Source organism: Spea bombifrons, chromosome 5, assembly GCF_027358695.1.
Source record: "Spea bombifrons isolate aSpeBom1 chromosome 5, aSpeBom1.2.pri, whole genome shotgun sequence".
Lineage (NCBI taxonomy): Eukaryota > Metazoa > Chordata > Amphibia > Anura > Pelobatidae > Spea > Spea bombifrons.
The window spans coordinates 108,482,691-108,497,098 of NC_071091.1; the positions used below are offsets into that span (position 1 = coordinate 108,482,691).

The window sequence follows — 14,408 nt, forward strand, 5'->3', positions numbered from 1 at the left end:
AGGAAGGAGCGGCTCGTCTGCTTACTTTGTGTCTTTTATTTCATCTTAAATAAGGAAAATATCCATCGGAAATCCCTGAGAAACGATAAAGCGGGTAACCAATAAACGATAAACGTAGAGAGAGAAAAACCGCCACAGATAATCAATACGGAGAAATCTCACATCCCCGAGAGAAGCCTCGTCAGTCTCCAGACCTCCTGCTACAACCTCATTGGGACAACAGAGACACGAGGCGTCCAATCAGGGTAAAGGAGACCAGGTAACTGAGTCAGAACAATGGACACTGGAGCATCCAATCAGGGTGCACGCCACAAAATATCATCAGAACTATTTAAACAGAAGCAACCAATCAGGGTGAACTAGACAAGATAATCCAGTTAGAACAATGGAAGCTGGAGCATCCAATCAGGGGGCGCGAGACTAGATAATTTAGCGAGATCGATGAAAACTGGGGCATCCAATCAGGGTGAACGAAACAGGAGTGTCCAGGCTGGGTGAACAAGAAAGGGCGTCCGATGAGGATTGGGAGGGGTCTGGGGTTACCCGTACGTTGAAGGGGGGGTATTTTCAGGTATAGAACCATGAAGGGTTAATCAGCTTTTCAGGAAATATTAAAAATATAATTTAAACTTCTCAGCCGATTAAAAAATTAGCAAACTTCACAGACGCCCCTTCATATTATTAGGATAATAAAGCCCACTTTGGTGTGAAGCCTCCTTTGGTTGATTCCGCAAGTATGGCGGCTACATGTAGAGGACGCGCATGTCCATCACCGCCCCATTCCGGGCCAGTAAGTCGTTCCGCCGGACGGAGGGCTCTGTGATGCCGTTGGGCACCCGCGGCGGGTCACTTATACATGGCCATCCGCCTGCTCTGGTACATATACATGTAGGCGTCGCAGAAGAGTCGCTTGGCCACGCCTCTCATATCCCTGGGGTTCTGATTGGAGAGATCCCTCAATGGAGCAGCCAGGTAAGTGGCCACCTCTGGGCACAGACTGACCTCCGGAATATTGTAACCTTCTTCACCACCTGTTAGCAAAAAGGGGAGGAAAAAAAGTTTTCTCTCGTTATTATTGAATAAATCAATAATATTAATAATAATATATAATATATAAATAATAACACATTGTACAGCGCTGCGGAGTATGACGGCGATATATAAATAATAATAACACACATTGTACAGCGCTGCGGAGTATGACGGCGATATATAATATATAAATAATAACACATTGTACAGCGCTGCGGAGTATGACGGCGATATATAAATAATAATAACACACATTGTACAGCGCTGCGGAGTATGACGGCGATATATAAATAATAATAACACATTGTACAGCGCTGCGGAGTATGACGGTGATATATAAATAATAATAACACACATTGTACAGCGCTGCGGAGTATGAAGGCGATATATAAATAATAATAACACACATTGTACAGCGCTGCGGAGTATGACGCCGATATATAAATAATAATAACACACATTGTACAGCGCTGCGGAGTATGACGGCGATATATAAATAATAATAACACATTGTACAGCGCTGCGGAGTATGACGGCGATATATAAATAATAATAACACATTGTACAGCGCTGCGGAGTATGACGGCGATGTATAAATAATAATAACACACATTGTACAGCGCTGCGGAGTATGACGGCGATATATAAATAATAATAACACACATTGTACAGCGCTGCGGAGTATGACGGCGATATATAAATAATAATAATAACACACATTGTACAGCGCTGCGGAGTATGACGGCGATATATAAATAATAATAATAACACACATTGTACAGCGCTGCGGAGTATAACGGCGATATATAAATAATAATAACACACATTGTACAGCGCTGCGGAGTATGACGGCGATATATAAATAATAATAACACATTGTACAGCGCTGCGGAGTATGACGGCGATATATAAATAATAATAACACATTGTACAGCGCTGCGGAGTATGACGACGATATATAAATAATAATAATAACACATTGTACAGCGCTGCGGAGTATGACGGCGATATATAAATAATAATAACACATTGTACAGCGCTGCGGAGTATGACGGCGATATATAAATAATAATAACACACATTGTACAGCGCTGCGGAGTATGACGGCGATATATAAATAATAATAACACATTGTACAGCGCTGCGGAGTATGACGGTGATATATAAATAATAATAACACACATTGTACAGCGCTGCGGAGTATGACGGCGATATATAAATAATAATAACACATTGTACAGCGCTGCGGAGTATGACGGCGATATATAAATAATAATAATAACACACATTGTACAGCGCTGCGGAGTATGACGGCGATATATAAATAATAATAACACATTGTACAGCGCTGCGGAGTATGACGGCGATATATAAATAATAATAACACACATTGTACAGCGCTGCGGAGTATGACGGCGATATATAAATAATAATAACACACATTGTACAACGCTGTGGAGTATGACGGCGATATATAAATAATAATAACACACATTGTACAACGCTGTGGAGTATGATGGCGATATATAAATAATAATAATAACACATTGTACAACGCTGCGGAGTATGACGGCGATATATAATATATAAATAATAACACATTGTACAGCGCTGCGGAGTATGACGGCGATATATAAATAATAATAACACACATTGTACAGCGCTGCGGAGTATGACGGCGATATATAAATAATAATAATAACACATTGTACAGCGCTGCGGAGTATGACGGCGATATATAATATATAAATAATAACACATTGTACAGCGCTGCGGAGTATGACGGCGATATATAAATAATAATAATAACACACATTGTACAGCGCTGCGGAGTATGACGGCGATATATAAATAATAATAATAACACACATTGTACAGCGCTGCGGAGTATGACGGCGATATATAAATAATAATAATAACACACATTGTACAGCGCTGCGGAGTATAACGGCGATATATAAATAATAATAACACACATTGTACAGCGCTGCGGAGTATGACGGCGATATATAAATAATAATAACACATTGTACAGCGCTGCGGAGTATGACGGCGATATATAAATAATAATAACACACATTGTACAGCGCTGCGGAGTATGACGGCGATATATAAATAATAATAACACATTGTACAGCGCTGCGGAGTATGACGGTGATATATAAATAATAATAACACACATTGTACAGCGCTGCGGAGTATGACGGCGATATATAAATAATAATAACACACATTGTACAGCGCTGCGGAGTATGACGGCGATATATAAATAATAATAACACACATTGTACAACGCTGTGGAGTATGATGGCGATATATAAATAATAATAATAACACATTGTACAGCGCTGCGGAGTATGACGGCGATATATAAATAATAATAACACACATTGTACAGCGCTGCGGAGTATGACGGCGATATATAAATAATAATAATAACACACATTGTACAGCGCTGCGGAGTATGACGGCGATATATAAATAATAATAACACACATTGTACAGCGCTGCGGAGTATGACGGCGATATATAAATAATAATAATAACACACATTGTACAGCGCTGCGGAGTATGACGGCGATATATAAATAATAATAACACACATTGTACAGCGCTGCGGAGTATGACGGTGATATATAAATAATAATAATAACACACATTGTACAGCGCTGCAGAGTATGACGGCGATATATAAATAATAATAACACATTGTACAACGCTGTGGAGTATGACGGCGATATATAAATAATAATAACACACATTGTACAGCGCTGCGGAGTATGACAGCGATATATAAATAATAATAACACACATTGTACAGCGCTGCGGAGTATGACGGCGATATATAAATAATAATAATAACACACATTGTACAGCGCTGCGGAGTATGACGGCGATATATAAATAATAATAACACACATTGTACAACGCTGTGGAGTATGATGGCGATATATAAATAATAATAATAACACATTGTACAGCGCTGCGGAGTATGACGGCGATATATAAATAATAATAACACACATTGTACAGCGCTGCGGAGTATGACGGTGATATATAAATAATAATAATAACACATTGTACAGCGCTGCGGAGTATGACGGCGATATATAAATAATAATAATAACACATTGTACAGCGCTGCGGAGTATGACGGCGATATATAAATAATAATAACACACATTGTACAGCGCTGCGGAGTATGACGGTGATATATAAATAATAATAACACACATTGTACAGCGCTGCGGAGTATGACGGCGATATATAAATAATAATAACACACATTGTACAGCGCTGCGGAGTATGACGGCGATATATAAATAATAATAACACACATTGTACAGCGCTGCGGAGTATGACGGCGATATATAAATAATAATAACACACATTGTACAGCGCTGCGGAGTATGACGGCGATATATAAATAATAACACATTGTACAGCGCTGCGGAGTATGATGGCGATATATAAATAATAATAACACACATTGTACAGCGCTGCGGAGTATGATGGCGATATATAAATAATAATAACACACATTGTACAGCGCTGCGGAGTATGACGGTGATATATAAATAATAATAACACACATTGTACAGCGCTGCGGAGTATGACGGTGATATATAAATAATAATAACACACATTGTACAGCGCTGCGGAGTATGACGGCGATATATAAATAATAATAACACACATTGTACAGCGCTGCGGAGTATGACAGCGATATATAAATAATAATAACACATTGTACAGCGCTGCGGAGTATGACGGCGATATATAAATAATAATAACACACATTGTACAGCGCTGCGGAGTATGACGACGATATATAAATAATAATAATAACACACATTGTACAGCGCTGCGGAGTATGACGGCGATATATAAATAATAATAACACATTGTACAGCGCTGCGGAGTATGACGGTGATATATAAATAATAATAACACACATTGTACAGCGCTGCGGAGTATGACGGCGATATATAAATAATAACACATTGTACAGCGCTGCGGAGTATGACGGCGATATATAAATAATAATAACACACATTGTACAGCGCTGCGGAGTATGACGGCGATATATAAATAATAATAACACATTGTACAGCGCTGCGGAGTATGATGGCGATATATAAATAATAATAACACACATTGTACAGCGCTGCGGAGTATGACGGCGATATATAAATAATAATAATAACACACATTGTACAGCGCTGCGGAGTATGACGGCGATATATAAATAATAATAACACACATTGTACAGCGCTGCGGAGTATGACGGCGATATATAAATAATAATAATAACACACATTGTACAGCGCTGCGGAGTATGACGGCGATATATAAATAATAATAACACACATTGTACAGCGCTGCGGAGTATGACGGCGATATATAAATAATAATAACACACATTGTACAGCGCTGCGGAGTATGACGGTGATATATAAATAATAATAACACACATTGTACAACGCTGCGGAGTATGACGGCGATATATAAATAATAATAACACACATTGTACAGCGCTGCGGAGTATGACGGCGATATATAAATAATAATAACACACATTGTACAGCGCTGCGGAGTATGACGGCGATATATAAATAATAATAACACACATTGTACAGCGCTGCGGAGTATGATGGCGATATATAAATAATAATAACACACATTGTACAGCGCTGCGGAGTATGACGGCGATATATAAATAATAATAACACACATTGTACAGCGCTGCGGAGTATGACGGCGATATATGAATCAGTAACGAATCATCTCCGTGCCCCTCCCCCGCGGCGGCGTTCTCACCGTAACGATCCGCCATGCTGTCAAAAAACATCCAGCTTCCCTTCTCGGGTCCGTATTTCACGAACGAGACGTAATGGCTGGTCTCGATGCACAAGACGCCAAACAGCTCGAGCGTCTCTCGTGGGACGTGGCCGGGACCCTCGCTCCGCATCTCCCCAAAGCCGTCGGGGACCCCGAGCTGCGTTAACCTGTGACTCCTGCGCTTCTGATGTGAATGCACCTTAACAGGGGCGGAATAAATAACTGAGCGTCAGACACAGGATGGCCATCTGTCCCCTTTAAAAGGTGTCGGCGCGAGCCTAGAGCATGCTCTCCCCACCACCCACTAAACGGGTACAATGTACAGACCCAGCCTCCCCCGCAGAGCTTACAATCTAATTTAGTGCCCGAAAGAGAAACGTTTCACAAGCTGCTGAAAGGGGAATGGAATGCTTATCGCGACAGCCTGCAGACACGCTACACGCTCTACCCACAGCACACAGCACACGGCTCCTGTCCCCCCAACACGCGATACACGTGACTGACCTGTTTGGCGCACACGTCGCAGTACTGCTTGAGGCCGGAGTCCGAGAGGATGACGTCGGTGAAGCACTCGGCACATTCCCGGGTGGCCAGACGCCCGCACACCACGCACTCTCTGGGGCCTGCCGGGGCAAAACGGGGCAGAAAATGCACAAACGGTTAAATCGCCGCTGATAAATCCTCCCTAACTTTAAAGTCCTTCCTCCTAAGGTGCAAAATACAGCAACGAAAGAGTTAAGCAAGGACCCCTATAATAAGCCCACCCTACAGCTTCCACGGGGGCCGCAGGGCAACCTGTATAAAGAGACAGAGTGATGCCCCACAGAGCGGTCAAAGGGGCAAATGCATATGGGGGGGGTATTAAGCAGAATCCCGCCCATGCGAAGGGGGGGGGCGCCCATGTATTGAAGTGGATATAATGGCCGAGTGTCCGCCCGAGTGTGAGTGCCACTCACTGTCCTGCAGCAGGTCGGTGACGTCGAGCTCCAGCGACGGGATGATTTTACTGAACATCTTGTAATCCTTCCCGAAGCGGGGCGTCTGGATTATGAAGCAGGAGGGGACCTGAAAGACAGACAGAGAAATCCGTTAGCCCCCGGCGGCTCGTCGGCCGAGTCTAGAAACCGCGTTCCCGGGTCGCATTCACCTAGAACGTTCCGCGCCGCCCCCACGCTCTCTGACCCGGCCATGCGCAGCGATACGTTCCCTTTAAAGCAATGGTTTCATGGTGAAGACCCGCCGGTTGTCATGGCAATACGGCGGAGCAGGCGCCGGGCGCTCTCACCTCGGCCAGCTTGAGGTTAGAATGGTGGAAAGAATGTTCCAGAAGCTGCTGGACGCTGGGCACGGTCATCTCCGGCTGCTGCTCCAGGAATATCTGGTAACAGTAACAATCCTGCACCTTCTGGCCCTCAGACCTGCAGAGAAAAGGCGCTTCTTTACACCATGCACCCCAGCCCTCGCCCCGTCTGTACGCTAAGCCCCGTCCGGATCCGTTATTCCTCCCCGGTAAACTCACTGTAGCTTCAGGAGAGGCTCCAAGCCCAGAATCCGGCTCATGATCACATTCAGGAACTCTTCAGGGTCTGGAGAGGGTTAAATAAATCAGGACAGGAACAGATTTACTAAAAACTTAAACTAATCCAAAATATTATAAAATAATAGATCGGTTTTATAAATAAATTATAACAAAGTTCTTATTTTTGTCCCATTTACGCCCTAGCGGGAGGTTGGAGGCCTCCGTCTGTGTCTGGCATGTCTATTAGAGCGATACATCGTTGTCATGGGAACTGAAGAGAAGCCTTTTTCTGCTTCTACGGCAACGACCTATCGCCACCTGTTTTAGTGTCACATGACAATTAAGCATTCTCTTAAATAATTACTTCTAGGGGGGATTTGGGGATCACAGACGGCGCTTCTTCTTGTGCCCCAATAGTTTATTCAGGTGTTGGGGCGCGGGTGGTCTCTTGCCCCCAACGCATTTACCTTTCTCGGAGGTGGTGAAGCTGGGGCACCGACTCTCCTGCTTCAGCTGCTGTCGCAGAACCATCACACTCTCAGCCGACACAAAGCCGGTCCTGCGGGGGGGTCGAAGCACAAGGTCAGGGCGGGATCTGCCAGCTGCACATGATAAAAAGCCCCCCCAAAACCCCTAGGGTAACTCAGCCAATGATTACAGCCCCTCGCCTAAAAATGGCAGCGGGGGGTGAATTCTATACGTTATTATTGCGCCTAAACCATTGGATATTTGTCTAGTGGCACATATCATATGTTGGTGGTACGGGGGCCGACTTGGTGACCCTTCTTCATGAAGCACCGTGGTGGTGGTTCTGTAAAGCTGTGCACCCACCACTAACGGCCCTCGGGGGCCGATCTGCCCCTAGACTGTAATGCCCCCCAAATATTATTTCTCATCCGGTTAGTGAATGAGCGCTCGCACCTGCGCAGGGGGTTCACTATCTTCTCCCGGAGTATCCGCTGGATGTGGCCGTCGGGGACGGACGACGGTTTAAAAAGCAGAGAGTCCAAGACAGAGCTGCACGAGAAGAGACTGGGGGGAGACGGGGGGCATCAACAGAAAAATATAGATATTTACAGATAATTTATAATAAAGTGTTAAATATAAAGATACAGCATTGTGGGGGTTAAAAAATGACCCTGCTTACTTTTGATGCTACTCCTTTTTTTTTTAAATTAAGCTATTTTTGGTTCTGCCAACATATTGCGTTTATTTATGCTGATCCCAAAGGAACAACCAAATAATCAGAAAACAAACCTTATTCAGCAAGAATTCAGCAAAATTATTCTCAAAGCATAAAACCGATTATTTCAAAAATAAATAAATAACTTTAAAAAAAAAAAGAGAATGAAAGCTCTGTTCCTTTCGTAAAATCTGCTGCCGCCGTTTCCAGCTACAATAGTCATTTACAACATTAACCCCGTCTGCGCTGGATTTCTGATCCATTTCATGTTATTTTAATGGAAAAAATTGGCTTTTCTTTCAAAAGCAAAAACAGCAGTGCTGTAATTCCCGCAGGTACCTGAAGAGGGCAGCGTCCATGTAGCAGGAGTTGCAGTGACCCTGGATGCCTTTCATTCTGCCCAGAAGAACATCTACAGCAACGGTGCCCTGCAATGGTGGGACCCCCTCCATGACTTTGTCATCTGTACCTGACAAACAAGAACTAAGACGGTAATCACGCAAATACCCCCGGATTCTGAAACGCATCAGGAGGTGGATTCTGAGCACTGATTTGGGGAAATCCTAAATTCTGCAGAATCCCCCCAATGTATTTGCAAGGAGGGCATGGTAACAATTCAGCGGTATCTCAGCTAACTAAAGCTCTACTGAGACCCTCACACACTCACACTCGCTGCACCTTCAGGAAAAAGACAGAACTCACTGTCACTGCCCTGTTACATTAAACTCACTGTCCTGTTACATTAAACTCCCTGCCCTGTTACATTAAACTCACGGCCCTGTTACATTAAACTCACTGTCCTGTTACATTAAACTCACTGTCCTGTTACATTAAACTCCCTGCCCTGTTACATTAAACTCCCTGCCCTGTTACATTAAACTCACTGTCCTGTTACATTAAACTCACTGTCCTGTTACATTAAACTCCCTGCCCTGTTACATTAAACTCCCTGCCCTGTTACATTAAACTCCCTGCCCTGTTACATTAAACTCCCTGCCCTGTTACATTAAACTCACTGTCCTGACACATTAATGCATAACAGTTGCACTCAATGCTAAGGTAATGAGTATGACACGATTGGAAGAAGCGTAAGAAACGGCAACAATATTTGTTTAGAAACCTTTTGGAAAATAAATGCGGGCTGCCGAAAACTTTACTGCAATGGAAGCAGCGGCTTAAGTTTCTGCAGCGACATCCCAAGCATATCATAACCATACCGGGGGTTAACCGGAGCCTTCCCTTACAGGATGCGGCCAGGACTGCCCACTGACATCAGCGGGCGGTCTCGTGATGTCAGCGGGCGGTCCTGTGACATCAGCGGGAGGTCCCCTGATGTCAGTGGGAGGTCCCGCTGATGTCAGGAACACCCACATTTAAAGGGAAAATGGGCGGGGAGTGGGCGTGTCAAGACCCCACTCCCTGGACCCGGAGGTCTGATTATAAGACATTCTATGAGACATTTAAACTCTCTGGCAAGTAATTTAAGGGCAAGAAGAGTCAAACTCTGTGTTTTATACAATGCTTTGTAAGTCATGTGGCATTAAAACACTATAAATAGTATGATTATCATGAATTGTTTTATATATCGCCATCATATTCCGTAGCGCTGTATAATGGGTGGGACCTCTAGGGGCACATGGCTTCCCCTGACAAGGACATAAATCAGTGACAGATACCCACTCCTCAAACACTCATCCTGCCCTTACCTGGGGAGGACTCACCGCGTGGCGCATGCTCCGGGCTTTTCGCAGGGGGGTCTCTACTGTTCAGGAAACGTTTGTCGGGCCAGCAGGCTCTCAGCTTCACAAAAATGCCTCGTTTGGGTGGGCACACGAAATATTGGCGGTTCTGCCAGCATCCATCCGTGTGCCCTTTGTCTTCCTCCTGTTGGAATTAAGAGGCACGGATCACCGGGCAGCCGCAGTTTAACGTTGAGAAGTGTAAAGCAACGCACTTGGGATGTAATTCTGGGAGAGAGAGATTTAAATACATAAAGGGGTTTAATGAAGGACGGGAGGGGGGTTTATTTCAAACAACAAGAGACCAAAATCTAAACCTAGAGGATCAGAGACTGAGATGGGATGGAAGGATGTTTTCCATTATTGGGGGGGGGTAGATAAGTGCAATGGCCTGCCAGCAGAAGTGGTAGAGGGTAATACAGTAGTAGAATTAAAAAATGTAAGATACGCATAAGCATATGTATAAGAACCAAAAAAGGTTACTTTACACTTCAGAAGGAAAAGCAGGCAGAATAGATGGACTGAACGCCTCTTATCTGCTTAAATCCAATGTAACCCCCACATTGCTAGCAAGGGGGTCTGACTGCTCCCCTCACACGGGGTCTACGCAGGGAGACAACATTTGGACTCACCAGCTCCACGCCAACCATCTCCTCCTCCACATTGGGCAGATAACCCATCCACCGAATAATCCCATAGATCATCTCTCCCGCTTTATACTCAATCTGTACCACGGATGAGAGTTCTAGGGGTCTCTGCGCAAGGTCACTGCCGTTGTGGCCGCTACCGCCGGCGACAGGGCTGATGTTCCAGTCCACGATATCGTTACCTTCCAAACAAACAGGCCGATATTGTCAGCGCTGCGTATGGCCCAGGGGCCACATATAAACCCTATCAGCCCTTCTGTATTAACTCTCTAACACGGCACATTCCGTCTCACATCGTGCCCGTGTAATGCGAGGGAACCCCAAGTATATATATATACATTATATACATATATATACACATATTATATACATAGATTATATATTATATACATATTATACACATATTATATACATAGATGATATGTTATATATATATTGTTTTTTACTACTACAGATGGCCCGGCAGCAAGGAGCCGTTTTAGGCTGCCTACTCCATGTACCGATCCCTGCGATCTGATCTTTTTTGAAACTATTTACAAATAGTAGGAGAAGCTGCTGATCCATCCCGGACGGATCAGCAGCATCATCTGCCCTGCAACCGGGACGATGCATAAAGAGGCAAAGGGGGTAAACATTCTCGGCACTCATCAAAGCTGCCTCATTCCATCAAAAGGACACACTTGACAAAGTCAACTCAGGGGCATGATGGGAATATCTTCAAGCTGTGGGTGATGTGAAGGTTAATACGTACGCAGCGGCCATGCACGTTATTATATCCCGACACACCAACGTACCGGATAAAAGGTATTTGCTCTATACGCGTATCTGTAACGTTACTAGCACTGCGTATAGGTCAAAACGCATCCTAAATAAACATGATTTCAGGATCCGGAAGCAGGCGCCATCTCAGGAACCAAGAAAATTAAACAATTAAACGTCATCGGCCTCTAGAAATTAAGCGTCCGGCGATCGAGTAAATAATGATCTGTTTGTAGACGTTAATTTTGTTAAGAAAGTTTGGTTGAAATAAATTATGTAATAAATAGGATTATGGGTTTTTTTTTAATAAATAAATAAAAATATTAGGTGTCGCGTAGGAGAATCGGCCTCCTTCCTACCTCCAGATACAGCCTCCTCCTTCAGAAGCGAGTCCAGGGGGAGCTTCAGGAGACCTTCCGGAGATCCCTCTTCCTGAAAACCCATATAATAAGATCAAAAAGAGAGCCAAAGGCAGAGTAACACAGCTTCAAACCTCAGGACTTTTTCACTAAAATCAGGCTTTATGAAGTTATGATCGCGTCTCCTACAAGTTTGCTTCTCGGAATGCTCATGAAATGAGGTTCTATCGGCAATAAATTTACTCGAATATATATTCATTTCCTTCCATGAAACTCCATCGGCCCCCATTGGCCCCCCGGCCCGTCCTGATCTTGGTTGATTTTACTCCACGGACCGGGAACTTGGCCAAGAAAAGGGAATTTAGGGAATAAGGAGCCGTGCCAAAAGATACAAGAGATTCCACCGACCGACAGAAGAGGCCGAGAAAGAAGCCCTCACCGGTAGCACCTCCACGAAGCCGTTAGACGCCTCGTCGCTCGTAACTATAATGGTGCCTCGCTTCAAGGAGTCCTCGACGTAGTACACCACTTTCTCCCCGGGATTCACGGAGCTCTGCTGGTCGGCGTGCGAGGGCTGCCTCTCCCCATCGTCCACATGCAGGCTTCCCGAGAAGAGGACCTTGTTGAACGGCAGGAAGAGGCCGCTGTTCTTTTTACACTTGAAGAACGTCACTCCTTTGTAGGTTCCATCATTTTCCCCTCTTCCTTCTCCATCGCCCTACGTGACACGGGGCATTAGAGGGGTGGGTAGAGTAGGGACACGTTAGAACAACAGAACCCAGCCATAAGCCTGTCCCATGCATGTTTAAATCCCCGCTACCACCTCTGCTGGGAGACTTCTCCACTTATCTACCACCCTCTCAGTGCAGAAAAAGCTTTTCGTTCCATAATATTAACACACATGGTGGTGAGCAGCGCGATGTGCCTCTTGTTAAATGGGGGACTACGAAGACCCCCTGGAAATGCAGCTACAATGAAACTTCTACTCACCTCTAATTCGACACCAAAGTAGACGGGGGGGAGTAGGGAGCTGCTGTCCAGAACGCTCCCCACGTGGCGCAGGAGGGCAGGGAAGAGCTGGCGCTCGTGTTCCACCAGGACCCACTGCCCGACCTCTGCCCGCGCGGCCTGCTCCAGGAGACCCCTCTCCAGGAAGCAGCCGAGCCGTTCGGTGGGATCGGCCACCGCCAGCAGGAGAGACGCCATCTTTCTGTGGAGGGGCTGCAGCGCGTTGACGTCCACCTCGCCCGCAGCGTCGTCGCCGATCACGGTGACACTGAGACAGCCGCGCGGCCGGTGCTGGTCCTCGGCCACTTGCTGGAGATAATCCTCCTCGGTCACGCAGCAGAGTCTGCCGGCCTCCGTCACCCGGGACCCCGCCGAGAAGGCGTCCGTCAGGATGAAGTACATGAGGGGGTCGCCCGTCTCTCCGGCCATGTTTCCGGCTACTTACTCAGCGGATAATGCCCCACAGAGTGCTGGAGAAATGAGGCTCGGTTAACGTGACGCCGGCGGTATCTGTGTCAGTAATTCCTCTAATCCTCTCGCTGCACAACAAGCCACCAGTCAATAATCCCTAACCCATTAAACCAGTGCGTCCGGCTGGGCCATTTATCGTAACTGGGAATGAGTCCTGTCTGTGAAACCTAAAACCAGCGGGTCGGGGGCTTCGATGGAATGTAAGGACGTTTTACTTTACAGAGAGGGTGGTACATAAGTGGAACAGCCTCCCAGCAGAGGTGGTAGAGGGTAATACAGTGAGGGTATTAAACATGCGTGGGGTAGACATACGGCTCCTGAATTTAAGACGAGACCAACGACTGGTTAAGGTCTGAACTCTAGTCTAGGCTGACCTAGAATTTAGGATTTTGGGGGGCAGGAACCTAGTGAAAAGAAACTGGAACTTACCCCCAGCTGCCATTCAGCAGCAAATCACATCATCCCCAGCCTTCACAGCGACCGGCAGCAACCAACGTTGTCAGCGTCTCGTTCCCAGGGAAGGATGTTTGTAACTCGCAGGTGGCTCAGACTCCAGCCTGATATCACGGAAACGAGGAGGCCGGCGGCTCCGTGGCTGTCCAACCGCGGCCCCTGTAATAACATTTATGGTAAAGCTACCGCAGTTCGGCCCTCATATGAACCAATCAGAACCCAACATTACTTTTCAGGTTAGGAGGGTATTTAGAGATGAGAGAGGAGATGTAAGTAGGGGAAAGTAAGAGTCAAGATATACAGGGGTAGGGGCAGCACTCACAGTGTATACAGGGGTAGGGGCAGGACTCACAGTGTATACAGGGGTAGGGGCAGGACTCACAGTGTATACAGGGG

The 14,408-nt window shown here is 45.4% G+C and overlaps 1 protein-coding gene across 1 annotated transcript; it reads right to left on the reverse strand.

Annotated features, from left to right (window-relative positions):
* Positions 1–21: 21 nt before the first annotated feature.
* LOC128496417 (ubiquitin carboxyl-terminal hydrolase CYLD-like) lies at positions 22–14,062 on the reverse strand. Its single transcript, XM_053466033.1, has 15 exons — positions 13,989–14,062; positions 13,071–13,558; positions 12,520–12,798; positions 12,081–12,153; positions 10,948–11,144; positions 10,294–10,460; positions 8,916–9,059; positions 8,315–8,425; positions 7,861–7,952; positions 7,394–7,460; positions 7,160–7,292; positions 6,831–6,939; positions 6,379–6,497; positions 5,854–6,073; positions 22–1,031 (listed from the first exon to the last, which is right to left on the reverse strand). Exons 2-15 carry the CDS (start codon positions 13,515–13,517, stop codon positions 847–849), a joined length of 2,343 nt encoding a protein of 780 aa, XP_053322008.1. The 5' UTR covers positions 13,518–13,558; positions 13,989–14,062; the 3' UTR covers positions 22–846.
* Between the last annotated feature and the right edge of the window lie 346 nt (positions 14,063–14,408).